The sequence below is a fragment of the Nerophis lumbriciformis genome, linkage group LG28, assembly GCF_033978685.3.
Source record: "Nerophis lumbriciformis linkage group LG28, RoL_Nlum_v2.1, whole genome shotgun sequence".
Lineage (NCBI taxonomy): Eukaryota > Metazoa > Chordata > Actinopteri > Syngnathiformes > Syngnathidae > Nerophis > Nerophis lumbriciformis.
The window spans coordinates 11,378,287-11,406,050 of NC_084575.2; the positions used below are offsets into that span (position 1 = coordinate 11,378,287).

The following is a 27,764-nucleotide window of genomic DNA, read 5'->3' on the forward strand; positions in this document are numbered from 1 at the left end:
CAAAAACAGGGTGGTTGGTGGAATGGGTTATTGCACCGAAGAGAAGGCAGTTATGAGGGACAATGGGGCAGTCCGTTCAGGATGGTTATGGCCCTGGGGAAGAAGCTGTTCTTTAGCCTGTTTGTTTTGGTTTTAATGCACCTGTAGCGCTTCCCAGAGGGCAGCAGGTGGAACAGGTCAGAGCCAGGGTGGGTGCTGTCCTTGATGATGGCACTGGCTCTGTTGAGGCAGCGGGAGGTGTAGATGTCCGTCAGAGAGGGGAGAGGGCGGCCGATGATCTTCTGAGCCGTCTTGACCACTCTTTGCAGCCTCTCCCTGTCTGCTGCAGTGCAGCTGCCGTACCATACCGTAATACAGTAGGTCAGCAGGCTCTCGATGGACGAGCGGTAGAAGGTCAGCAGCAGGTCAGGCTTCAGGTTGTACTTCCCGAGGACTCTAAGGAAGTGTAGCCGCTGCTGAGCCTTCTTGATGATTGATGTGGTGTTGACTGTCCAGGAGAAGTCATTAGAGATGTGGACTCCAAGGTACCTGAAGGTGTGGACCCTCTCTACACGCTCGCCGTTGATGTAGAGGGGGGCAGGGTCGGTGCTGCTCCTCCTGAAGTCGACGATGATCTCTCTGGTCTTGCTGGTGTTGAGAGCGAGGTTGTTCTCCGAAGACCAGGCCGTCAGCTTCAGGACCTCCTCTCTGTAGGCAGCCTCGTCACCCCTGGAGATGAGCCCGACCACTGTGGTATCGTCGGCAAACTTGACGGTAAGGTTGTCACTGTGGGCCGGACTGCAGTCATGGGTGTAAAGGCAGTAGAGGAGGGGGCTCAGCACACAGCCCTGTGGGGAGCCGATGCTCAGGGTGCGGGAGGATGAGAGGTGCGGGCCCAGTCTCACATTCTGGGGTCGGTCCGTTAGGAAGTCCCTTATCCAGGCGTTTGTGAGAGGGGGGAGGCCAAGAGTGTCCAGTTTATTGCAGAGTCTGTCCGGGATTATTGTATTGAAGGCAGAGCTATAGTCCACAGAGAGCATCCGGACGTAGCTCTGCTGCTGCTCCAGGTGGTTCAGAGCAGACTGGAGAGCAACAGCGATGGCGTCCTCTGTGGACCTGTTCGCCCGGTATGCGAACTGGTGGGGGTCGAAGTCTGGAGGGATATGGTCCTTGATGTGCTGGAGAACAAGTCGCTCGAAGCACTTCATGATTACCGGAGTGAGGGCCACTGGTCGGTAATCATTCAGGCTGGTGATGGGAGACTTCTTCGACACCGGGATTATTGTAGATGACTTCAGGCAGGATGGGATGACTGCCTGAGCCAGGGAGAGGTTGAAGATCCTGGTGAGGGGGGGAGCGAGCTGGTGGGCGCACGTCCTGAGCACCTTTCCAGGTACTCCGTCTGGTCCGGTAGCCTTCCTGGGGTTCACAGCCAGGAGCACTCGTCTGACACTGTGCTCCTGTACAGTGAGTGGAGTGGCGCCGGAGCCCGGTGGGGGCGGGGGCAGGGCTGGAGCAGATGAGTGTCGCTGGGGGGTTTCGAAACGGGCAAAGAAACAGTTAAGCTCCTCTGCCAGTGTCGCACTCTGATCCGCAGTTGTCATATTGCAGCCTCTGAAGTTCGTGATGTCATGAATGCCCCGCCACACCTCCCGTGAGTTTTTGCTGGACAGATGGGACTCTATGCACCTCCTGTGGTCCGCCTTTGCTTTTTAATCCCTCTCTTCAGGTCGGCTCTAGCAACACTGTACAGTGCCCTGTCCCATGACCTGAAGGCTGCGTCGCGGGCCCTGAGGAGTGTGCGGACCTGGCTGGTCATCCAGGGTTTCTTGTTGGGGTAAACCCGGATGGTTTTTTCCACAGTCACATTCCCGATGCAGAACTTTATGTAGTCCAGCACCGTTCCTGTGGCTGTCTCCAGCTCCTGTTGTTGGAAGAGGTCCCAGTCTGTGTGTTGGAAGCAGTCCTGAAGTTTGGGGAGTGCATCGTCAGGCCAGGTCATAACAGTCTTTGTGATAGGCCTGGCCTGGCGTCTGATGGGGGTGTAGGTAGGAGAGAGCAGGAGGGAAAGATGGTCTGACTGTCCAAGCTGGGGGAGGGGTGTAGCTCTGTACGCGTGCTTTATGTTGGTATACACGTGGTCCAGGGTGTTCTTGCCCCTTGTAGAACACTTCACGTGCTGGTAGAACTTAGGGAGTACAGTCTTCAGATTGGCCTTATTAAAATCCCCTGCTATGATATGAACACCGTCGGGGTGGGCCCGCTGCTGTTCGTTGACGGTGTTCAGCAGAAGAGAGAGCGCTGTGTTTACTTTGGCGTCCGGTGGAATATACACAGCCGTGATGATAACAACAGACAGCTCTCTCGGGAGAAAAAAAGGCCGACATCTAACAGACATGTACTCCACGTCCGGGCAACAGTGCTGTTTAGTGATTGTCCCGTTGTTGCACCAGTTCTCATGCACGTAGATACAGAGCCCCCCTCCTCTGCTCTTACCGGAGTCCTTAGTTCTGTCCCGGCGGAGCAGAGTGCGTCCGGCTAGCTGCATGCTAGCATCGGGTATTTCCGGGTGAAGCCAGGTTTCGGTGATAATCATAGCACAACAGTCCCGAACATAGCGGTTTCCAGCAAGTTGTAACTCCAGGTCGTCCATCTTCTGTACAAGGGATCTGGCATTAGAGAGGAACAGGCTCGGTAGAGGTGGCTTGTGGGGTTGTTTCCTAAGCCTGAGCAAGACGCCGGACCTGCGGCCACGCTTCTGCTTCCTCTCCCTCCTCCGTCTGCGCCGTCTCCCAGACCCGACAACAAACCACGGAGAGCCCTGTGCTCTCGCTATGTCATCTAGGATGTTGTGCTCGTGGTGAAAGTCGCTCGAAACAGATATCTGGTGCGAGTTACCGATATCCAAGAGTGACTGGCGGGTGTACCGGGAGTTTGCAGTACAGGTGGTGCACAAAAGGAAAAAAAACATGAAGAAAAGAAGGACGAAAGAGCACTGAAATGGAGAGCCGTAAGTTTTTTTTGTTTTTTTTTTGTTTTTTTTTTTGTTTTGTTTTTATAACGCCATCAAAGCTCACTTTTATGCATTGAACACAGACGTCATAACGCCATCGAAGCTCACATTCATGCCTTCAACACACCTCATAACGCCATCAAAGCTCACTTTTATGCATTGAACACAGACGTCATAACGTCATCAGAGCTCACTTTTATGCATTGAACATAGACGTCATAGCGCCATCGAAGCTCACATTCATGCATTCAACACATACCTCATAACGCCATCAAAGCTCACTTTTATGCATTGAACACAGACGTCATAACGTCATCAGAGCTCACTTTTATGCATTGAACATAGACGTCATAGCGCCATCGAAGCTCACATTCATGCATTCAACACATACCTCATAACGCCATCAAAGCTCACTTTTATGCATTGAACACAGACGTCATAATGCCATCAAAGCTCACTTTTATGCATTGAACACAGATGTCATAACGCCATCAAAGCTCACTTTTATGAATTGAACACAGACGTCATAACGCCATCAGAGCTCACTTTTATGCATTGAACATAGACGTCATAACGCCATCGAAGCTCACATTTATGCGTTCAACACATACCTCATAACGCCATCAAAGCTCACTTTTATGCATTGAACACAGACGTCATAATGCCATCAGAGCTCACTTTTATGCATTGAACATAGACGTCATAACGCCATCGAAGCTCACATTCATGCATTCAACACATACGCCATCAAAACTCACTTTTATGCATTGAACACAGACGTCATAATGTCATCGAAGCTCACATTCATGCCTTTAACACACCTCATAACGCCATCAAAGCTCACTTTTATGCATTGAACACAGATGTCATAATGCCATCGAAGCTCACATTCATGCCTTCAACACACCTCATAACGCCATCAAAGCTCACTTTTATGCATTGAACACAGATGTAATAACGCCATCAAAGCTCACTTTTATGATTTGAACACAGACGCCATAACGCCATCAGAGCTCACTTTTATGCATTGAACATAGACGTCATAACGCCATCGAAGCTCACATTCATGCGTTCAACACATGCCTCATAACGCCATCAAAGCTCACCTTTATGCATTGAACACAGACGTCATAATGCCATCCAAGCTCACATTCATGCCTTCAACACACCTCATAACGCTATCAAAGCTCACTTTTATGCATTGAACACAGATGTCATAACGCCATCAAAGCTCACTTTTATGCATTGAACACAGACGTCATAATGCCATCAAAGCTCACTTTTATGCATTGAACACAGATTTCATAACGCCATCAAAGCTCACTTTTATGAATTGAACACAGACGTCATAACGCCATCAGAGCTCACTTTTATGCATTGAACATAGACGTCATAACGCCATCGAAGCTCACATTTATGCGTTCAACACATACCTCATAACGCCATCAAAGCTCACTTTTATGCATTGAACACAGACGTCATAACGTCATCAGAGCTCACTTTTATGCATTGAACATAGACGTCATAGCGCCATCGAAGCTCACATTCATGCATTCAACACATACCTCATAACGCCATCAAAGCTCACTTTTATGCATTGAACACAGACGTCATAATGCCATCAAAGCTCACTTTTATGCATTGAACACAGATGTCATAACGCCATCAAAGCTCACTTTTATGAATTGAACACAGACGTCATAACGCCATCAGAGCTCACTTTTATGCATTGAACATAGACGTCATAACGCCATCGAAGCTCACATTTATGCGTTCAACACATACCTCATAACGCCATCAAAGCTCACTTTTATGCATTGAACACAGACGTCATAATGCCATCAGAGCTCACTTTTATGCATTGAACATAGACGTCATAACGCCATCGAAGCTCACATTCATGCATTCAACACATACGCCATCAAAACTCACTTTTATGCATTGAACACAGACGTCATAATGTCATCGAAGCTCACATTCATGCCTTTAACACACCTCATAACGCCATCAAAGCTCACTTTTATGCATTGAACACCGATGTCATAATGCCATCGAAGCTCACATTCATGCCTTCAACACACCTCATAACGCCATCAAAGCTCACTTTTATGCATTGAACACAGATGTAATAACGCCATCAAAGCTCACTTTTATGATTTGAACACAGACGCCATAACGCCATCAGAGCTCACTTTTATGCATTGAACATAGACGTCATAACGCCATCGAAGCTCACATTCATGCATTCAACACATACGCCATCAAAACTCACTTTTATGCATTGAACACAGACGTCATAATGTCATCGAAGCTCACATTCATGCCTTTAACACACCTCATAACGCCATCAAAGCTCACTTTTATGCATTGAACACAGATGTCATAATGCCATCGAAGCTCACATTCATGCCTTCAACACACCTCATAACGCCATCAAAGCTCACTTTTATGCATTGAACACAGATGTAATAACGCCATCAAAGCTCACTTTTATGATTTGAACACAGACGCCATAACGCCATCAGAGCTCACTTTTATGCATTGAACATAGACGTCATAACGCCATCGAAGCTCACATTCATGCGTTCAACACATGCCTCATAACGCCATCAAAGCTCACCTTTATGCATTGAACACAGACGTCATAATGCCATCCAAGCTCACATTCATGCCTTCAACACACCTCATAACGCTATCAAAGCTCACTTTTATGCATTGAACACAGATGTCATAACGCCATCAAAGCTCACTTTTATGCATTGAACACAGACGTCATAATGCCATCAAAGCTCACTTTTATGCATTGAACACAGATTTCATAACGCCATCAAAGCTCACTTTTATGAATTGAACACAGACGTCATAACGCCATCAGAGCTCACTTTTATGCATTGAACATAGACGTCATAACGCCATCGAAGCTCACATTTATGCGTTCAACACATACCTCATAACGCCATCAAAGCTCACTTTTATGCATTGAACACAGACGTCATAACGTCATCAGAGCTCACTTTTATGCATTGAACATAGACGTCATAGCGCCATCGAAGCTCACATTCATGCATTCAACACATACCTCATAACGCCATCAAAGCTCACTTTTATGCATTGAACACAGACGTCATAATGCCATCAAAGCTCACTTTTATGCATTGAACACAGATGTCATAACGCCATCAAAGCTCACTTTTATGAATTGAACACAGACGTCATAACGCCATCAGAGCTCACTTTTATGCATTGAACATAGACGTCATAACGCCATCGAAGCTCACATTTATGCGTTCAACACATACCTCATAACGCCATCAAAGCTCACTTTTATGCATTGAACACAGACGTCATAATGCCATCAGAGCTCACTTTTATGCATTGAACATAGACGTCATAACGCCATCGAAGCTCACATTCATGCATTCAACACATACGCCATCAAAACTCACTTTTATGCATTGAACACAGACGTCATAATGTCATCGAAGCTCACATTCATGCCTTTAACACACCTCATAACGCCATCAAAGCTCACTTTTATGCATTGAACACCGATGTCATAATGCCATCGAAGCTCACATTCATGCCTTCAACACACCTCATAACGCCATCAAAGCTCACTTTTATGCATTGAACACAGATGTAATAACGCCATCAAAGCTCACTTTTATGATTTGAACACAGACGCCATAACGCCATCAGAGCTCACTTTTATGCATTGAACATAGACGTCATAACGCCATCGAAGCTCACATTCATGCGTTCAACACATGCCTCATAACGCCATCAAAGCTCACCTTTATGCATTGAACACAGACGTCATAATGCCATCCAAGCTCACATTCATGCCTTCAACACACCTCATAACGCTATCAAAGCTCACTTTTATGCATTGAACACAGATGTCATAACGCCATCAAAGCTCACTTTTATGCATTGAACACAGACGTCATAACGCCATCAGAGCTCACTTTTATGCATTGAACATAGACGTCATAACGCCATCGAAGCTCACATTCATGCATTCAACACATACCTCATAACGCCATCAAAGGTCACTTTTATGCATTGAACACAGACGTCATAATGCCATCGAAGCTCACATTCATGCCTTCAACACACCTCATAACGCCATCAAAGCTCACTTTTATGCATTGAACACAGACGTCATAACGCCATCAAAGCGCACTTTTATGCATTTAACACAGATGTCATAACGCTATCGAAGCTCACATTCATGCATTCAACACATATCTCATAACGCCATCAAAGCTCACTTTTATGCATTGAACACAGACGTCATAACGCCATCAAAGCTCACATTCATGCATTCAACACATACCTCATAACGCCATCAAAGCTCACTTTTATGCATTGAACACAGACGTCATAACGCCATCAAAGCTCACATTCATGCATTCAACACATATCTCATAACGCCATCAAAGCTCACTTTTATGCATTTAACACAGATGTCATAACGCTATCGAAGCTCACATTCATGCATTCAACACATACCTCATAACGCCATCAAAGCTCACTTTTATGCATTGAACACAGACGTCATAACGCCATCAAAGCTCACATTCATGCATTCAACACATACCTCATAACGCCATCAAAGCTCACTTTTATGCACTGAACATAGACGTCATAATGCCATTGAAGCTCACATTCATGCCTTCAACACACCTCATAACGCCATCAGAGCTCACTTTTATGCATTGAACATAGACAACACAACGCCATCGAATCTCACATTCATGCATTCAACACATATCTCATAACGCCATCAAAGCTCACTTTTATGCATTGAACATAGACGTCATAACGCCATCGAAGCTCACATTCATGCATTCAACACATATCTCATAACGCCATCAAAGCTCACTTTTATGCATTGAACACAGACGTCATAACGCCATCGAAGCTCACATTCATGCATTCAACACATATCTCATAACGCCATCAAAGCTCACTTTTATGCATTTAACACAGACGTCATAACGCTATCGAAGCTCACATTCATGCATTCAACACAGACATCATAGCGCCATCAAAGCGCAAATCAATACATTCAACACAGATATCATGAAGCCATCAAATCTCACATTTATGCATTCAACACATACCTCATAACGCCATCAAAGCTCACTTTTATGCATTGAACACAGACGTCATAACGCCATCAAAGCTCACATTCATGCATTCAACACATACCTCATAACGCCATCAAAGCTCACTTTTATGCATTCAACACAGATGTCATAACGCCATCAAATCTCACATTCATGCATTCAACACATACCTCATAACGCCATCAAAGCTCACTTTTATGCATTGAACACAGACGTCATAACGCCATCAAAGCTCACATTCATGCATTCAACACATACCTCATAACGCCATCAAAGCTCACTTTTATGCACTGAACATAGACGTCATAATGCCATTGAAGCTCACATTCATGCCTTCAACACACCTCATAACGCCATCAGAGCTCACTTTTATGCATTGAACATAGACAACACAACGCCATCGAAGCTCACATTCATGCATTCAACACATATCTCATAACGCCATCAAAGCTCACTTTTATGCATTGAACATAGACGTCATAACGCCATCGAAGCTCACATTCATGCATTCAACACATATCTCATAACGCCATCAAAGCTCACTTTTATGCATTGAACACAGACGTCATAACGCCATCGAAGCTCACATTCATGCATTCAACACAGACATCATAGCGCCATCAAAGCGCAAATCAATACATTCAACACAGATATCATGAAGCCATCAAATCTCACATTTATGCATTCAACACATACCTCATAACGCCATCAAAGCTCACTTTTATGCATTGAACATAGACGTCATAACGCCATCGAAGCTCACATTCATGCATTCAACACATATCTCATAACGCCATCAAAGCTCACTTTTATGCATTGAACACAGACGTCATAACGCCATCGAAGCTCACATTCATGCATTCAACACAGACATCATAGCGCCATCAAAGCGCAAATCAATACATTCAACACAGATATCATGAAGCCATCAAATCTCACATTTATGCATTCAACACATACCTCATAACGCCATCAAAGCTCACTTTTATGCATTGAACATAGACGTCATAACGCCATCGAAGCTCACATTCATGCATTCAACACATATCTCATAACGCCATCAAAGCTCACTTTTATGCATTGAACACAGACGTCATAACGCCATCGAAGCTCACATTCATGCATTCAACACAGACATCATAGCGCCATCAAAGCGCAAATCAATACATTAAACACAGATATCATGAAGCCATCAAATCTCACATTTATGCATTCAACACATACCTCATAACGCCATCAAAGCTCACTTTTATGCATTGAACATAGACGTCATAACGCCATCGAAGCTCACATTCATGCATTCAACACATATCTCATAACGCCATCAAAGCTCACTTTTATGCATTGAACACAGACGTCATAACGCCATCAAAGCTCACTTTTATGCATTGAACACAGACGTCAAAACGCCATCAAAGCTCACATTCATGCATTCAACACATATCTCATAACGCCATCAAAGCTCACTTTTATGCATTTAACACAGATGTCATAACGCTATCGAAGCTCACATTCATGCATTCAACACATATCTCATAACGCCATCAAAGCTCACTTTTATGCATTGAACACAGACGTCATAACGCCATCAAAGCTCACTTTTATGCATTGAACACAGACGTCATAACGCCATCGAAGCTCACATTCATGCATTCAACACAGACATCATAGCGCCATCAAAGCGCAAATCAATACATTCAACACAGATATCATGAAGCCATCAAATCTCACATTTATGCATTCAACACATACCTCATAACGCCATCAAAGCTCACTTTTATGCATTGAACATAGACGTCATAACGCCATCGAAGCTCACATTCATGCATTCAACACATATCTCATAACGCCATCAAAGCTCACTTTTATGCATTGAACACAGACGTCATAACGCCATCGAAGCTCACATTCATGCATTCAACACAGACATCATAGCGCCATCAAAGCGCAAATCAATACATTCAACACAGATATCATGAAGCCATCAAATCTCACATTTATGCATTCAACACATACCTCATAACGCCATCAAAGCTCACTTTTATGCATTGAACATAGACGTCATAACGCCATCGAAGCTCACATTCATGCATTCAACACATATCTCATAACGCCATCAAAGCTCACTTTTATGCATTGAACACAGACGTCATAACGCCATCGAAGCTCACATTCATGCATTCAACACAGACATCATAGCGCCATCAAAGCGCAAATCAATACATTCAACACAGATATCATGAAGCCATCAAATCTCACATTTATGCATTCAACACATACCTCATAACGCCATCAAAGCTCACTTTTATGCATTGAACATAGACGTCATAACGCCATCGAAGCTCACATTCATGCATTCAACACATATCTCATAACGCCATCAAAGCTCACTTTTATGCATTGAACACAGACGTCATAACGCCATCAAAGCTCACTTTTATGCATTGAACACAGACGTCAAAACGCCATCAAAGCTCACATTCATGCATTCAACACATATCTCATAACGCCATCAAAGCTCACTTTTATGCATTTAACACAGATGTCATAACGCTATCGAAGCTCACATTCATGCATTCAACACATATCTCATAACGCCATCAAAGCTCACTTTTATGCATTGAACACAGACGTCATAACGCCATCAAAGCTCACATTCATGCATTCAACACATACCTCATAACGCCATCAAAGCTCACTTTTATGCACTGAACATAGACGTCATAATGCCATTGAAGCTCACATTCATGCCTTCAACACACCTCATAACGCCATCAGAGCTCACTTTTATGCATTGAACATAGACAACACAACGCCATCGAATCTCAAATTCATGCATTCAACACATATCTCATAACGCCATCAAAGCTCACTTTTATGCATTGAACATAGACGTCATAACGCCATCGAAGCTCACATTCATGCATTCAACACATATCTCATAACGCCATCAAAGCTCACTTTTATGCATTGAACACAGACGTCATAACGCCATCGAAGCTCACATTCATGCATTCAACACATATCTCATAACGCCATCAAAGCTCACTTTTATGCATTTAACACAGACGTCATAACGCTATCGAAGCTCACATTCATGCATTCAACACATACCTCATAACGCCATCAAAGCTCACTTTTATGCATTGAACACAGACGTCATAACGCCATCAAAGCTCACATTCATGCATTCAACACATACCTCATAACGCCATCAAAGCTCACTTTTATGCATTTAACACAGATGTCATAACGCTATCGAAGCTCACATTCATGCATTCAACACATACCTCATAACGCCATCAAAGCTCACTTTTATGCATTGAACACAGACGTCATAACGCCATCAAAGCTCACATTCATGCATTCAACACATACCTCATAACGCCATCAAAGCTCACTTTTATGCATTGAACACAGACGTCATAACGCCATCAAAGCTCACATTCATGCATTCAACACATATCTCATAACGCCATCAAAGCTCACTTTTATGCATTTAACACAGATGTCATAACGCTATCGAAGCTCACATTCATGCATTCAACACATATCTCATAACGCCATCAAAGCTCACTTTTATGCATTGAACACAGACGTCATAACGCCATCAAAGCTCACATTCATGCATTCAACACATACCTCATAACGCCATCAAAGCTCACTTTTATGCACTGAACATAGACGTCATAATGCCATTGAAGCTCACATTCATGCCTTCAACACACCTCATAACGCCATCAGAGCTCACTTTTATGCATTGAACATAGACAACACAACGCCATCGAATCTCACATTCATGCATTCAACACATATCTCATAACGCCATCAAAGCTCACTTTTATGCATTGAACATAGACGTCATAACGCCATCGAAGCTCACATTCATGCATTCAACACATATCTCATAACGCCATCAAAGCTCACTTTTATGCATTGAACACAGACGTCATAACGCCATCGAAGCTCACATTCATGCATTCAACACATATCTCATAACGCCATCAAAGCTCACTTTTATGCATTTAACACAGACGTCATAACGCTATCGAAGCTCACATTCATGCATTCAACACATACCTCATAACGCCATCAAAGCTCACTTTTATGCATTGAACACAGACGTCATAACGCCATCAAAGCTCACATTCATGCATTCAACACATACCTCATAACGCCATCAAAGCTCACTTTTATGCATTTAACACAGATGTCATAACGCCATCAAATCTCACATTCATGCATTCAACACATATCTCATAACGCCATCAAAGCTCACTTTTATGCATTGAACACAGACGTCATAACGCCATCAAAGCTCACATTCATGCATTCAACACATACCTCATAACGCCATCAAAGCTCACTTTTATGCACTGAACATAGACGTCATAATGCCATTGAAGCTCACATTCATGCCTTCAACACACCTCATAACGCCATCAGAGCTCACTTTTATGCATTGAACATAGACAACACAACGCCATCGAAGCTCACATTCATGCATTCAACACATATCTCATAACGCCATCAAAGCTCACTTTTATGCATTGAACATAGACGTCATAACGCCATCGAAGCTCACATTCATGCATTCAACACATATCTCATAACGCCATCAAAGCTCACTTTTATGCATTGAACACAGACGTCATAACGCCATCGAAGCTCACATTCATGCATTCAACACAGACATCATAGCGCCATCAAAGCGCAAATCAATACATTCAACACAGATATCATGAAGCCATCAAATCTCACATTTATGCATTCAACACATACCTCATAACGCCATCAAAGCTCACTTTTATGCATTGAACATAGACGTCATAACGCCATCGAAGCTCACATTCATGCATTCAACACATATCTCATAACGCCATCAAAGCTCACTTTTATGCATTGAACACAGACGTCATAACGCCATCGAAGCTCACATTCATGCATTCAACACAGACATCATAGCGCCATCAAAGCGCAAATCAATACATTCAACACAGATATCATGAAGCCATCAAATCTCACATTTATGCATTCAACACATACCTCATAACGCCATCAAAGCTCACTTTTATGCATTGAACATAGACGTCATAACGCCATCGAAGCTCACATTCATGCATTCAACACATATCTCATAACGCCATCAAAGCTCACTTTTATGCATTGAACACAGACGTCATAACGCCATCGAAGCTCACATTCATGCATTCAACACAGACATCATAGCGCCATCAAAGCGCAAATCAATACATTCAACACAGATATCATGAAGCCATCAAATCTCACATTTATGCATTCAACACATACCTCATAACGCCATCAAAGCTCACTTTTATGCATTGAACATAGACGTCATAACGCCATCGAAGCTCACATTCATGCATTCAACACATATCTCATAACGCCATCAAAGCTCACTTTTATGCATTGAACACAGACGTCATAACGCCATCGAAGCTCACATTCATGCATTCAACACATCTCATAACATCATCAAAGCTCACTTTTATGCTTTGAACACAGACGTCATAACGCCATCAGAGCTCACCTTTAAGCATTCAACACAGACATCATAACGCCATCAGAGCTCACTTTTAAGCATTCAACACAGACATCATAACGCCATCAAATCTCACATTTTATGCATTGAACACATACCTCATAACGCCATCACCTTACCTCCTTTTGCACTATTTTTCTTTCTTTTCTTCCTACGTTTTGCATATTTGTAGACTGGAGTTGATTTTAATCTGATTGTACCTGTGTATAGTGACAATAAAAGGCATTCTATTCTATTCTATTCTATTCTATTAAAGCTCACTTGTATGCATTGAACACAGACGTCATAACGCATCAGAGCTCACTTTTAAGCATTCAACGCATGCCTCATAATGCTTTTAAAGTTCACTTTTATGCATTGAACACAGACGTCATAACGCCATAAATTTGTGGGACGGCGCATTTTGGTTGGTAGAGCAGCCGTGCCAGCAACTTAAGGGTTCCAGGTTCGATCCTCGCTTCCACCATCCTAGTTACTGCGTGTCCATCCTAGTCACTTGTGTCCTTGGGCAAGACATTTCACCCACCTGCTCCCAGTGCCACCCACACAGGTTTAAATGCAACTTAGATCTACTGCTAACGATGGATTCTGATGCGTCATCTATGTTGCTGCTTCTTGATCTTAGCGCTGCTTTCGATACCGTCGATCATAATATTTTATTTGAGCGTATCAAAACACGTATTGGTATGTCAGACTTAGCTTTGTCGTGGTTTAACTCTTATCTTACTGACAGGATGCAATGCGTCTCCCATAATAATGTGACCTCGGACTATGTTAAGGTAACGTGCGGAGTTCCTCAGGGTTCGGTTCTTGGCCCTGCACTCTTTAGCATTTACATGCTGCCGCTAGGCGACATCATACGCAAATACGGTGTTAGCTTTCATTGCTATGCTGATGACACCCAACTCTACATGCCCCTAAAGCTGACCAACACGCCGGATTGTAGTCAGCTGGAGGCGTGTCTTAATGAAATTAAACAATGGATGTCCGCTAACTTCTTGCAACTCAACGCCAAGAAAACGGAAATGCTGATTATCGGTCCTGCTAAACACCGACATTTATTTAATAATACCACCTTAACATTTGACAACCAAACAATTACCACAAGGCGAATCAGTAAAGAATCTGGGTATTATCTTCCACCCAACTCTCTCGTTTGAATCACACATTAAGAGTGTTACTAAAACGGCCTTCTTTCATCTCCGTAATATCGCTAAAATTCGTTCTATTTTATCCACTAGCGACGCTGAGATCATTATTCATGCGTTCGTTACGTCTCGTCTCGACTACTGTAACGTATTATTTTCGGGTCTCCCTATGTCTAGCATTAAAAGATTACAGTTGGTACAAAATGCGGCTGCTAGACTTTTGACAAGAACAAGAAAGTTTGATCATATTACGCCTATACTGGCTCACCTGCACTGGCTTCCTGTGCACTTAAGATGTGACTTTAAGGTTTTACTACTTACGTATAAAATACTACACGGTCTAGCTCCGTCCTATCTTGTCGATTGCATTGTACCATATGTCCCGGCAAGAAATCTGCGTTCAAAGAACTCCGGCTTATTAGTGATTCCCAGAGCCCAAAAAAAGTCTGCGGGCTATAGAGCGTTTTCTATTCGGGCTCCAGTACTATGGAATGCCCCCCGGTAACAATTAGAGATGCTACCTCAGTAGAAGCATTTAAGTCCCATCTTAAAACTCATTTGTATACTCTAGCCTTTAAATAGCCCCCCTGTTAGACCAGTTGATCTGCCGTTTCTTTTCTTTTCTCCTCTGCTCCCCTTTTCCTTGAGGGGGGGGGGGGGCACAGGTCCGGTGGCCATGGATGAAGTGCTGGCTGTCCAGAGTCGGGACCCGGGGTGGACCACTCGCCTGTGCATCGGCTGGGAACATCTCTACGCTGCTGACCCGTCTCCGCTCGGGATGGTGTCCTGCTGGCCCCACTATGGACTGGACTCTTACTATTATGTTGGATCCACTATGGACTGGACTCTCACAATATTATGTCAGACCCACTCGACATCCATTGCTTTCGGTCTCCCCTAGAGGGGGGCGGTTACCCACATATGCGGTCCTCTCCAAGGTTTCTCATAGTCATTCACATCGACGTCCCACTGGGGTGAGTTTTTCCTTGCCCGTATGTGGGCTTTGTACCGAGGATGTCGTTGTGGCTTGTGCAGCCCTTTGAGACACTTGTGATTTAGGGCTATATAAATAAAGATTGATTGATTGATTGATTAGACAATCTGTATCACTATGTAAAGTGCTTTGAGTCGCTAGAGAAAAGCGCTATATAAATATAATTCATTATACATCAAAGCTCACATTTATGCATTTTAACATAGACGTCATAACGCCATCAAAGCGCACGATTATGCATCCAAAACAAAGCACCAACATTTGGGAACCAGGAGGAGATAGATGAGTGAAGAAAGTGTGGCAGCATCAGACAAAGTCAGGTTTAAGTTTCACTTTTGCATCATTTTGTTGTACTTTTTAGAGCAATGACAGTACAGTTCTATTTTATTTGATTCTATTTATGCGTTCAACACAGACGTCATAACCCCATCAAAGCTCACGCACAGCAACAATATTTTGGTAACAAGGAAGAAGAAATGTAAATATATAATAAATTATGAAGTTCTGCGATGAGGTGGCGACTTGTCCAGGGTGTACCCCGCCTTCCGCCCGATTGTAGCTGAGATAGGCTCCAGCGCCCCCCGCGACCCCAAAGGGAATAAGCGGTAGAACATGGAAGGATGGATGGAAATTATGAAGTTATTACATTTTACTTTTGCATCTCATAGCTCATAACTGTAATACATTCAAGAACCCCTTTTTAAAAGGATGAATCAGCTACTCTCTACATTGCATTATGAGTTAAAGGAAAACTTGACATACACTATATTGCCAAAAGTATTTGGCTACCCATCCAAATGATCAAACTCAGGTGTCCTAATCACTTGGTGTGTAAAATCAAGCACTTAGGCATGGAGACTGTTTCTACAAACATTTGTGAAAGAATGGGGCCGCTCTCAGGAGCTCAGTGATTTCCAGCGTGGAACTGTCATAGGATGCCACCTGTGCAACAAATCCAGTCATGAACAACAGCAACTCAGCCACGAAGTGGTAGGCCACGTAAACTGACAGAGAGAGGTCAGCTGAAGCGTATAGTGCAAATAGGTCGCCAACTTTCTGCACAGTCAGTTGCTACAGAGCACCAAAATTTCATGTGACCTTCCTATTAGCCCACGCACAGTACGCAGAGAGTTTCATGGAATGGGTTTCCATGGCCGAGCAACTGCATCTAAGTCCAATCCAAACCGTTGGATGCAGTGGCAGTGGTGTAAAGCAGTGGTCCCCAACCACCGGGCCATGGCCCGGTACCGGTCCGTGGATCGATTGGTACCGGGCCGCACAAGAAATAACAAAAATAAAAAAAATACAACTTTTTTTTTTGTTTGTTAAATCAACATAAAAAACACAAGATACACTTACAATTAGTGCACCAACCCAAACCCCCACCCCACTCATTCACACTCATTCGCACAAAATTGTTGTTTCTTTCTGTTATTAATATTTCTGGTTCCTACATAATACATCAATATAGATTAATACAGTCTGCAGGGATACAGTCCGTAAGCACACATGATTGTATTTTTTTATGACAGAAAAAAAACAAAAAACATATACCATATCCCACCCCCCACACCCCCTGGTCCGTGGGACACATTTTCAAGCGTTGACCGGTCCGCAGCTACAAAAAGGTTGGGTACCACTGGTGTAAAGTACGTCGCCACTGGACTCTAGAGCAGTGGAGACGCGTTCTCTGGAGTGATGAATCACGCTTTTCCATCTGGCAATCTGATGGACGAGTCTGGGTTTGGAGGTTGCCAGGAGAACGGTACATTTTGGACTGCATTGTGCCGGGTGTGAAATTTGGTGGAGGAGGAATTATGGTCTGGGGTTGTTTTTCAGGAGTTGGGCTTGGCCCCTTAGTTCCAGTGAAAGGAACTTTGAATGCTCCAAGACACCAAAACATTTTGGACAATTCCATGCTCCCAACCTTGTGGGAACAGTTTGGAGCGGGCCCCTTCCTCTTCCAACATGACTGTGCACTAGTACACAAAGCAAGGTCCATAAAGACATGGATGACAGAGTCTGGTGTGGATGAACTTGACTGGCCTGCACAGAGTCCTGACCTGAACCCGATAGAACACCTTTGGAATGAATTAGAATGGAGACTTCTCGACCAACATCAGTGTGTGACCTCACCAATTCACTTTTGGAAGAATGGTGGAAAATTCCTATAAACACACTCCGCAACCTTGTGGACAGCCTTCCCAGAAGAGTTGAAGCTGTAATAGCTGCAAAAGGTGGACCGACATCATATTAAACCCTTTGGGTTAGTAATAGGATGGCACTTCAAGTTCATATGTGAGTCAAGGCAGGTGACCAAATACTTTTGGCAATATAGTGTATTTATAATCATATTTAAGTGAATAATAACATGTTGTATGATTATTAAAACTCACATTCTGGCTACTTTATATTTTGTTGTTAAGGTTTTTGTGAAAATATTTAAAAAAATAAAACACCAAATAATTTAGGGGGTTTTAAGAATATTTTAAGTTGTCTTTAAATCCCTGAAAAGGTCAAATGACGCCACTGGTTGGATCGCCTAAGGAAAAACATTATTGATGAAACAAAGAAATAAGCATACGTTTTTACATGTTTTAAAAGTGAATTTATTTTTAGTGTCATGGAGTCCGGTGGTAGAGGGGTTAGTGCGTCTGCCTCACAATACAAAGGTCCTGAGTCCAATCCTAGGCTCGGGATCGTTCTGTGCGGAGTTGGCATGTTCTCCCCGTGACTGCGTGGGTTCCCTCCGGGTACTCCGGCTTTCTCCCACCTCCAAAGACATGCACCTGGCGATAGGTTGATTGGCAACACTAAATTGGCCCAAGTGTGTGAATGTTGTCTGTCTATCTGTGTTGGCCCTGTGATGAGGTGGCGACTTGTCCAGGGTATACCCCGCCTTCTGCCCGAATGTAGCTGAGATAGGCTCCAGCGACCCCCCGCGACCCCGAAAAAAGACAAGCGGTAGAAAATGGATGGATGGTGGTGTTATGGAGCCTGCAAAATGTCTCATAAAAAACAAAAGTTTTCTTCTATTTAAAAAGAATTATTGCAAGGGGAGGATGATGCTTTTCATCACAAATATGTGAGTATTAAAAGGCTGTAAAAATAATGGAAAGTAACTGAGGGTCTGTGAAGAACTCCAGAGGCACTTTTTTGAGTCATCAATCTCGTCTCCTGTTCAAACACGGCCACCGTTCACTTTCAAGAGCTCTCTTTTTCCCACCAGTCACACACTTTTGGCCTTCACAATAATAACGCTACACATTACATCCTGTCCAACTTTGCTAACAAAATAATGATCTCTAAAAAATGGCTTACTCTTTATTAAATGTTGAGGAATGTTCCTATTAGTTACAGTAAACGCGTTAGATCAGTTGGTATGATAGTTTCTAACAACATGCTAAATGTTGTTTTTCCAAATATTTTTATTGGATTTTGCAGACAGTACAGTATAGTGTCTCACGGCAACAACAAGTTGAGGTATCTGCACATTTTAAGATATGTAACATAATAAACCCAAGAACAATTACAAATCTCCAATACCCTTACAGTACCCACCCACTCAGTTCCCAAGGTAATTGTCCCTTTGTGCCTATTACAGATATAGATACACATGAATATATGCAAACAAAGATTCAATCTAACAAAATATATTACAAACAAATAAATGAATAGATAAGGTAATAATAAATAAATAAATAAAATATATAAGACACATAATAAAAGATAAAGTGCTGAATGTTGTTTTTGTTATGTGGAGGGTCTGAATATCTCGGTTTGCCCTGGGCCCCCAAATGACTAAATGACGTTAGCTTTAGGGGGGGATGCGCCCTTTAGGACAGTGTTTTTCAACCTTTTTCGAGCCAAGGCACATTTTTTTCATTGAAAAAATAAGGAGGCACACCACCAGCAGAAACGTTAAAGAATGAAACTCCACCAGGTTGTCCTTTTTTTTTAGTTTGTTGTTTTCCTGTGTGTATACGTGCTTTAGTTCCTCTTTTGCGCTGTTATTTTAGTGGCTTTTCCTGTTTTGTCGGTGTTTTCCTTCCTTTGAGTGCCATTGCCTGACCTGCTTTGTATTGGCAAACAAGACTATTTCAGTTGTGTGGACGCTATATCCTTCTTTGTGGGCACATTGTTGATTGCCATGTCATGTACGGACACACACTGTAAGTCTTTGCTGTCGTCCAGCATTCTGTTTTTGTTTACTTTGTAGCCAGTTCAGTTTTGCTCACGTTTTGCATAGCCATCCCTATGCTTCAGTGCCTTTTCCTAGCGGGACTTGCCTTTTGTTTATTTTTTGTTTTAAGCATTACATACCCTTTTACCTGCACGCTGTCTCCCGCTGTGCTCTGCATATTGGGATCACGACAAACCATCCTCGACGAGTTCCGACATCTACAAAGCAATGAACTACATGCTGCAACCTTGAGACCTCCAAATTCGAGAGACTGGGGAGAGGGGGGGCAGGGCGGGGCAGGGGCAGGGTTAAGGGGGGAGGAGTATATTTATAGCTAGAATTCACTGAAATTCAAGTATTTCTTATATATATATATATATATATATATATATATATATATATATATATATATATATATATATATATATATATATATATATATATATATATAAATAAAATAAATACTTCACTTTCGGTGAATTCTAGCTATATATATATATTTATTTTATATATATATATATATATATATATATAATATATATATATATATATATATATATATATATATGTATATTTATATATATATATATATATATATTTAAAAAATATATATATATATATATATATAAAATAAAATAAATATATATATATATATAGCTAGAATTCACCGAAAGTCAAGTATTTATTTTATTTATATATATATATATATATAATAAAATAACTATATATATATATAGCTAGAATTCACCGAAAGTCAAGTATTTATTTTATTTATATATATATATATATATGTATATATATATATATAAAATAAAATAAAATAAATACTTGAATTTCAGTTTTCATTTATTTACACATATACACACACATAACACTCCTCTACTCATTGTTGTATTTAAAAGTGCAATGCTTTGCAGCCAGTAGCACAGCCTTTGAAGGAGCATAAGTATGGGCAGCATCTGTGAAATTTAATTTGCAGGAAAGGAGTGAGTTTAGGGTTGAATTGTCTATCCTCGTTCTTGATTATTTGGACAATCTTCACTTGCCAGCACGCTCCACTGACTTCTAAGTCTATTTTTTGGGGAACCATGTATGGAAGTTGACTTGAATGAGCTCAACAGGGCCTCAACGCCAAATGGGATTTGTGCACTCATGCAATGTTTGCTTAAACTCCTCGTCTTTGATATGCGCTCGCTCCTAATGGAATAAATGATGGCGCGGTAATCTCGACGTGACCTCCTCTCCGCTCGTACGGAGGCGTGAAATGGAGCGCAGAGCGCGGCACGATAAGAATGTGGACGCTCAAAGGTCTCGGTGTGGTTTGAGGTATTTCTTGCACGGAAAGCGTTTTCTAGTCTTGACAGTTTGAAGCGGGCACACTTGAGGATGTCAAAGCAGGTCAGCACCTTCAGAGGGGAAAAAATCCTCTGCACCCCATTAGGACTTAAAACCAAATGACATCTCGTCTTTTTCACTGTCCCAATGGTAACCCCCCCATGTCTTCTGTGCCTCCCACAACTGGAGTTGTAATCAATTCCATAAATAACATAACAGGACATTCGAGAAGACTTTTAACATATTTCCTTCTATAGAAAAGTGTGTGCCGGTTGACTTATAAGGCCAGATGTTGCTGCGCTTCAACAATGATTTGCAGCGTCAGCACATCTGTGTCTCATCTATACTTTCACATTCAATGTCAGCTCTCAATTTGGAGAAATGATCCGAGTTAGCGATGTAAAATATTTTACTTTCTGTTTGGAGTTTGTTACGGTTAAATTGCTCTATGAATATACATTCTCAGAAATAGAGACAAAAACATTTGAAAGAATGGTTGTGTTACGGCTTCCAGAAAATAGAGTATCTGTAAAGTAGAGTTGTACGGTATACCGGTATTAGTATAGTACCGCGATACTAATGAATCATATTCGGTACTATACCGCCTCTGAAAAGTACCGGTCCGTCATCACGGCGTGTCATTGCTTGTTTAGGAGCAGACGAGCATGTTCGGCAGCGCACAATCACAGAGTACTTACAAGCAGACGTAGTGTGTAGAAAGAAAAGGGAGAACGAAAGCATTTTGGCTTAAAAACTTAAGAAAAAGGTGAAGTTATAACACTGAAATGCCCACCGGAAAATATGCTTTAAAGGCCTTCTGAAATGAAATGTTTTTATTTAAACGGGGATAGCAGATCCATTCTATGTGTCATACTTGATCATTTCGCGATATTGCCATATTTTTGCTGAAAGGATTTAGGAGAGAACATCGACGATAAAGTTCGCAACTTTTGGTCGCTGATAAAAAAAAGCCTTGCCTGTACCGGAAGTAGCGTGACGTCACAAGTTGAAAGTCTCCTCACATTTCCCCATTGTTTACACCAGCAGCGAGAGCGATTCGGACCGAGAAAGCGACGATTACCCCATTAATTTGAGCGAGGATGAAAGATTCGTGAATGAAAAATGTGAGAGTGAAGAACTAGAGTGCAGTGCAGGACGTATCTTTTTTCGCTCTGACCGTAACTTAGGTACAAGGACTCATTGGATTCCACACTCTCTCCTTTTTCTATTGTGGGTCACGGATTTGTATTTTAAACCACCTCGGATACTATATCCTCTTGAAAATGAGAGTCGAGAACGCGAAATGGACATTCACAGTGACTTTTATCACCACGACAATACATCGGCGAAGCACTTTAGCTACGGAGCTAACGTGATAGCATCGTGCTTAAATGCAGATAGAAACAAAAGAAATAAGCCTCTGACTGGAAGGATAGACAGAATATCAACAATACTACCAAACTCTGGACCTGTAACCACACGGTTAATGATGTACCGCCTGACAAAGCCTAGCAATGCTGTCGCTAACGACGCCATTGAAGCTAACTTAGCTACGGGACCTCGATAGAGCTATGCTAATAACATTAGCTCTCCACCTACGCCAGCTCTCATCTGCTCATCAACACCAGTGCTCACCTGCGTTCCAGCGATCGGCGGCGCGACGAAGGACTTCACCCGATCATCGATGCGGTCGGCGGCTGGCATCGGATAGCGCGTCTGCTATCCAAGTCAAAGTTCTCCTGGTTGTGTTGCTGTAGCCAGACGCTAATACACCGATCGCACCTACAGGTTTGTTCTTTGCAGTCTCCATTGTTCATTAAACAAATTGCAAAAGATTCACCAACACAGATGTTCAGAATACTGTGGAATTTAGCGATGAAAAAAGACGATTTAAGCTGGCGACCGACCTATTCCAAAATGTCTGATTCAACTACTGACGTCACGCGCATATGTCATCATACCTAGACGTTTTCAACCGGAAGTTTCCCGGGAAATTTAAAATTGCACTTTATAAGTTAACGCGGCCGTATTGGCATGTGTTGAAATGTTAAGATTTCATCATTGATATATGAACTATCAGACTGCGTGGTCGGTAGTAGTGGGTTTCAGTAGGCCTTTAAGACATGGCTAGCTAGCTAGCGGCTAAAGTCCAGCCCCAGTCAGCAGTGTTGTAGCTACTTCTAAATCACTAATCCGCGCCTCCATGGTGACACATAAAGTACGTTTCTTACAAGTATCATCCCTGCAGGACGAGGAATAGCGACCGTATTTTCCGCACTATAAGGCGCACCGGACTATTAGCCGCACCTTCAATGAATGGCATATTTCATAACTTTGTCCACCAATAAGCCGCCCCGGACTATAAGCCGCGCCTACGCTGCGCTAAAGGGAATGTCAAAAAAACAGTCAGATAGGTCAGTCAAACTTTAATAATATATTGAAAACCAGCGTTCTAACAACTCTGTTCACTCCCAAAATGTACACAAATGTGCAATCACAAACATAGTAAAATTCAAAATAGTGCAGAGCAATAGCAACATAATGTTGCTCGAACGTTAATGTCACAACACACAAAATAAACATAGCGCTCACTTTCTGAAGTTATTCTTCATTCGTAAATCCTTCGTCTTCGGTGTCCGAAGTGAAAAGTTGGGCAAATGTGAGATCCAAAATGGACGGTTCCGTCTCGTCGAAGTCATCGGAGTCAGTGTCACTGTTATCCAGCAGTTCTGTGAATCCTGCCTTCCGGAAAGCTCGGACCACAGTTGTGACCGAAATATCTGCCCAGGCATTTACGATCCACTGGCAGATGTTGGCGTCGTCTGGCGCTGCCTCCGTCTTAGTGAATGTGTGTTCGCCTTCTGTCATCCACTGTTCCCACGCAGTTAGCAGTCTAGCTTCGAATGCCCTGTTGACACCAATATCTAGCGGCTGGAGGTCTTTTGTCAATCCACCCGGAATGACGGCGAGTATTGAATTAAGCGCGTAAGCGTGTCTCTTAAAGTGATGTTATGAGCTAGCAAATATAACAACTACACTACCCAGCATGCAACGATAGTTACGAGCATGCGCGGTAGCCCTGAGAAGCGTTGTTGTATGCTGGGAGTTAGAATGTGGTTATGAGCACGCTGTGAGTAAACGTTGAGAACTCAGTTAACACGCCTCGTCTGCATTATTTATAATTAGACAGACAACACACTTAATAGGAGCCATTTTGGGGTCTTTACATAAACACACAAATGGAAATGAAACGTCACATATCCCAGCATGCACCGCGCGCTTCTTCTTCTTCCGGGGGCGGGTGGTTGCTTACAGTACAAGAAGAAGCGCTTCCTGTTCTATGGGGGCGGGTGCTTACCTTGGCGGTTGCTTGCGTAGAAGAAGAAGCGCTTCCTGCTCTACCGGGAAAAAAGATGGCGGCTGTTTACCGAAGTTGCGAGAACGAAACTTTATGAAAATGAATCTTAATATTTATCCATATATAAAGCGCACCGGGTTAAAAGCCGCACTGTCAGCTTTTGAGTAAATTTGTGGTTTTTAGGTGCGGCTAATGGTGCGGAAAATACGGAAACATGTTTCACTACACACCGTAGCTCACCAGCGTCAAAATGTAAACAAACGCCATTGGTGGATCTACATCTAACATCCACTGTAATGATACCAAGTACATTATGTCGATATTTTTTGGCATCACATCTTCTTTCGTTTGAAAAAAAATATATTATGTTTATAAACTCAGGAAATATGTCCCTGAACACGAGAACTTTGAATATGACCAATGTATGATCCTGTAGCGACTTGGTATCGGATTGATACCTAAATTGGTGGTATCATCCAAAACTAATGTAAAGTATCAAACAACAGAAGAATAAGTGATTATTACATTTTAACATAATTGTAGATAGAAAGTAAGCAGATATTAACAGTAAATGAACAAGTAAGATTAATAATTATTTTTTTTACCACTTGTCCTTAATAATTTTGACAAAATAATAGAATAGAAAAAGACACAATATGTTACTGCATATGTCAGCAGACTAATTAGGAGCCTTTGTTTGCTTACTTATTAACAAGTTGTCTAGTATGTTCACTATTTTAATAAGAAACATATGTTTAATGTACCCTAAGATGTTTGTTAAAATAATGCAAATAATAAAAAATGTTGTGGTCCCCTTTATTTAGAAAAGTATCGAAAAGTATCTAAATACATTTTGGTACTGGTACCAAAATTTTGGTATTGGGACAGCACTACATCAGGGTCATATTGTCATCTGACAACCCTGTCACAAAGTTACATGTTTAATGACACGTTCTGGTTTGTTTGTGAAGGTAAAATCTGATAAGTTTTGACTACTCCTAATAATTCTGTTTTGATATTTTATAAATTGGCACAGTTTATGATTTGATACTCTATGTTTAAATGTATCTTTTTTTTACTTTTGTACATCCAATTTATATTAAAATCAATCAAATTTGTTTCCTTTTTTTAGGCTAAATTGCTTCAGCATTTCATCAAAATCAAGATAAAAATATGTACCGTGTACTATATAAATCTAAAATGTTAAATTTGATTGTGGGGGGTATTTAAACATGGCATTCAATCCTGATTGTATTAGCTTCAGTAATAAAACATTTAAATCTCTCTCTGATATAAATGAGAACTCTCTTCCATTTTGACGATCTTTCCTGAGACCCGTGTGCCCAAGAACGTTGATCATGCTGGTTGGGATATCATCAAGTAACCAAGTTCCATATTTGAGTTGCTCAGTAACTGGTTAACTTCATTAAACTATGACTATAGACGTCAAATGTTAACATGGCTTCCAAATATGCCTTTGAGTTGTTATCTTGTTTTCTTCTAAGTATCCTTCGCAAGTATGCATTCATTTCAGTTTGTTGTACGTGTGTTGCCGTAGTCAGGAAGTAGTCTTTGCCATTAGGTTGAATGGACCAGTCTTGTCTTTTGTTGAGTCTTACAAAGTGTTTGCACTGTAAGAATACACACCAGCTGTTTAATTGTAACGTGCATCTTAGTTCTAGTTTTTGTAGGTGTTCAAATTGCCATGTAAAATCACTAATGCTAATGTGTATGGCAAATCCAATGTAAAGCTAGCACAATCTCAAAAAGGGAGCTTTAATTGTGTTTTCTGACAGACGCAGCCTTCATCATCGCCATGTTGCTAGCCAGTCTGAACAGCTGCTGCAACCCTTGGATCTACATGTTCTTCGCGGGTCACATGTTCCAGGGCGTGACGCACGGCTTCGTCTTCTGCTGCTGCTCTTGCAGCCGCTTCCTGTCCGCCTCCTCCGGCAGCAGCCATCACAACATCATCAACACCAGCAGCAGACAGAGGAGCTCGGCACACACGTCCAGCACACACACGGACGCAACATAACAACATATTCTCCCATCATTTGTCGTATGATATGAAAGCCAAGACAAGTTTCATAATTAATAGAAATATGAAATATGATTATTAATGCTGTAAATTGATCATGGTTACAGTATAACACACATTAAATCCTACAAGATGCAATGGACAGTAAACTACTGAGAGGTGTCCCTAATAATGTGTCCATCTCCCTGGAACAAAGTAGAAAAAAACTCCCCAGAAGGCAAAAATTATGAATCAGCACCTCCAAGTCCGAGTCCATGGTTCTCGCCTGGAAAAGGGTGGAGTGCCATCTCCGGGTTGGGGAGAAGATCTTGCCCCAAGGGGAGGAGTTCAATTACCTCGGAGTCTTGTTCGCGAGTGAAGGAAGACTGGATCGTGAGATCGACAGGCGGCGTCTTCAGTAATGCGGACGCTGTATCGATCCGTTGTGGTGAAGAAGGAGCTGAGCCGGAAGGCAAAGCTCTCGATTTACCGGTCGATCTACGTTCCCATCCTCACCTATGGTCATGAGCTTTGGGTTATGACCAAAAGGACAAGATCACGGGTACAAGCAGCCGAAATGAGTTTCCTACGCCGGGTGACGGGGGCTCTCCCTTAGAGATAGGGTGAGAAGCTCTGTCATCCGGGAGGAGCTCAAAGTAAAGCCGCTGCTCCTCCACATCGAGAGGAGCCAGATGAGGTGGTTCGGGCATCTGGTCAGGATGCCACCCGAACGCCTCCCAAGGGAGGTGTTTCAGGCACGTCCGACCGGTAGGAGGCCACGGGGAAGACCCAGGACACGTTGGGAAGACTATGTCTCCCGGCTGGCCTGGGAACGCCTCAGGATCCCCCGGGAGGAGCTGGACCAAGTGGCTGGGGAGAGGGAAGTCTGGGCTTCTCTGCTTAGGCTGCTGCCCCCGCGACCCGACCTCGGATAAGCGGTAGAAGATGGATGGATGGATGGATTGATCTAAAGTTTGCCGACTTCATTCTCTTTCTGTATGACGGATATTCCTATTATTTATGCAATAAAGAAGTG

General features: G+C 42.5%; 1 protein-coding gene across 2 annotated transcripts in view; it reads left to right on the top strand.

Annotated features, from left to right (window-relative positions):
• Positions 1 to 27,753, top strand: part of LOC133570848 (isotocin receptor-like) — a 38,992-nt gene extending 11,239 nt beyond the window's left edge. For both annotated transcript variants that reach the window (XM_061923594.1, XM_061923596.1), the window contains one exon: positions 26,505 to 27,753. In XM_061923594.1, coding sequence (XP_061779578.1) covers positions 26,505 to 26,746 — 242 coding nt within the window. In that variant the 3' untranslated portion in view covers positions 26,747 to 27,753. The remainder of the gene's footprint in view (positions 1 to 26,504) is intronic.
• The last annotated feature ends 11 nt before the right edge of the window (positions 27,754 to 27,764 follow it).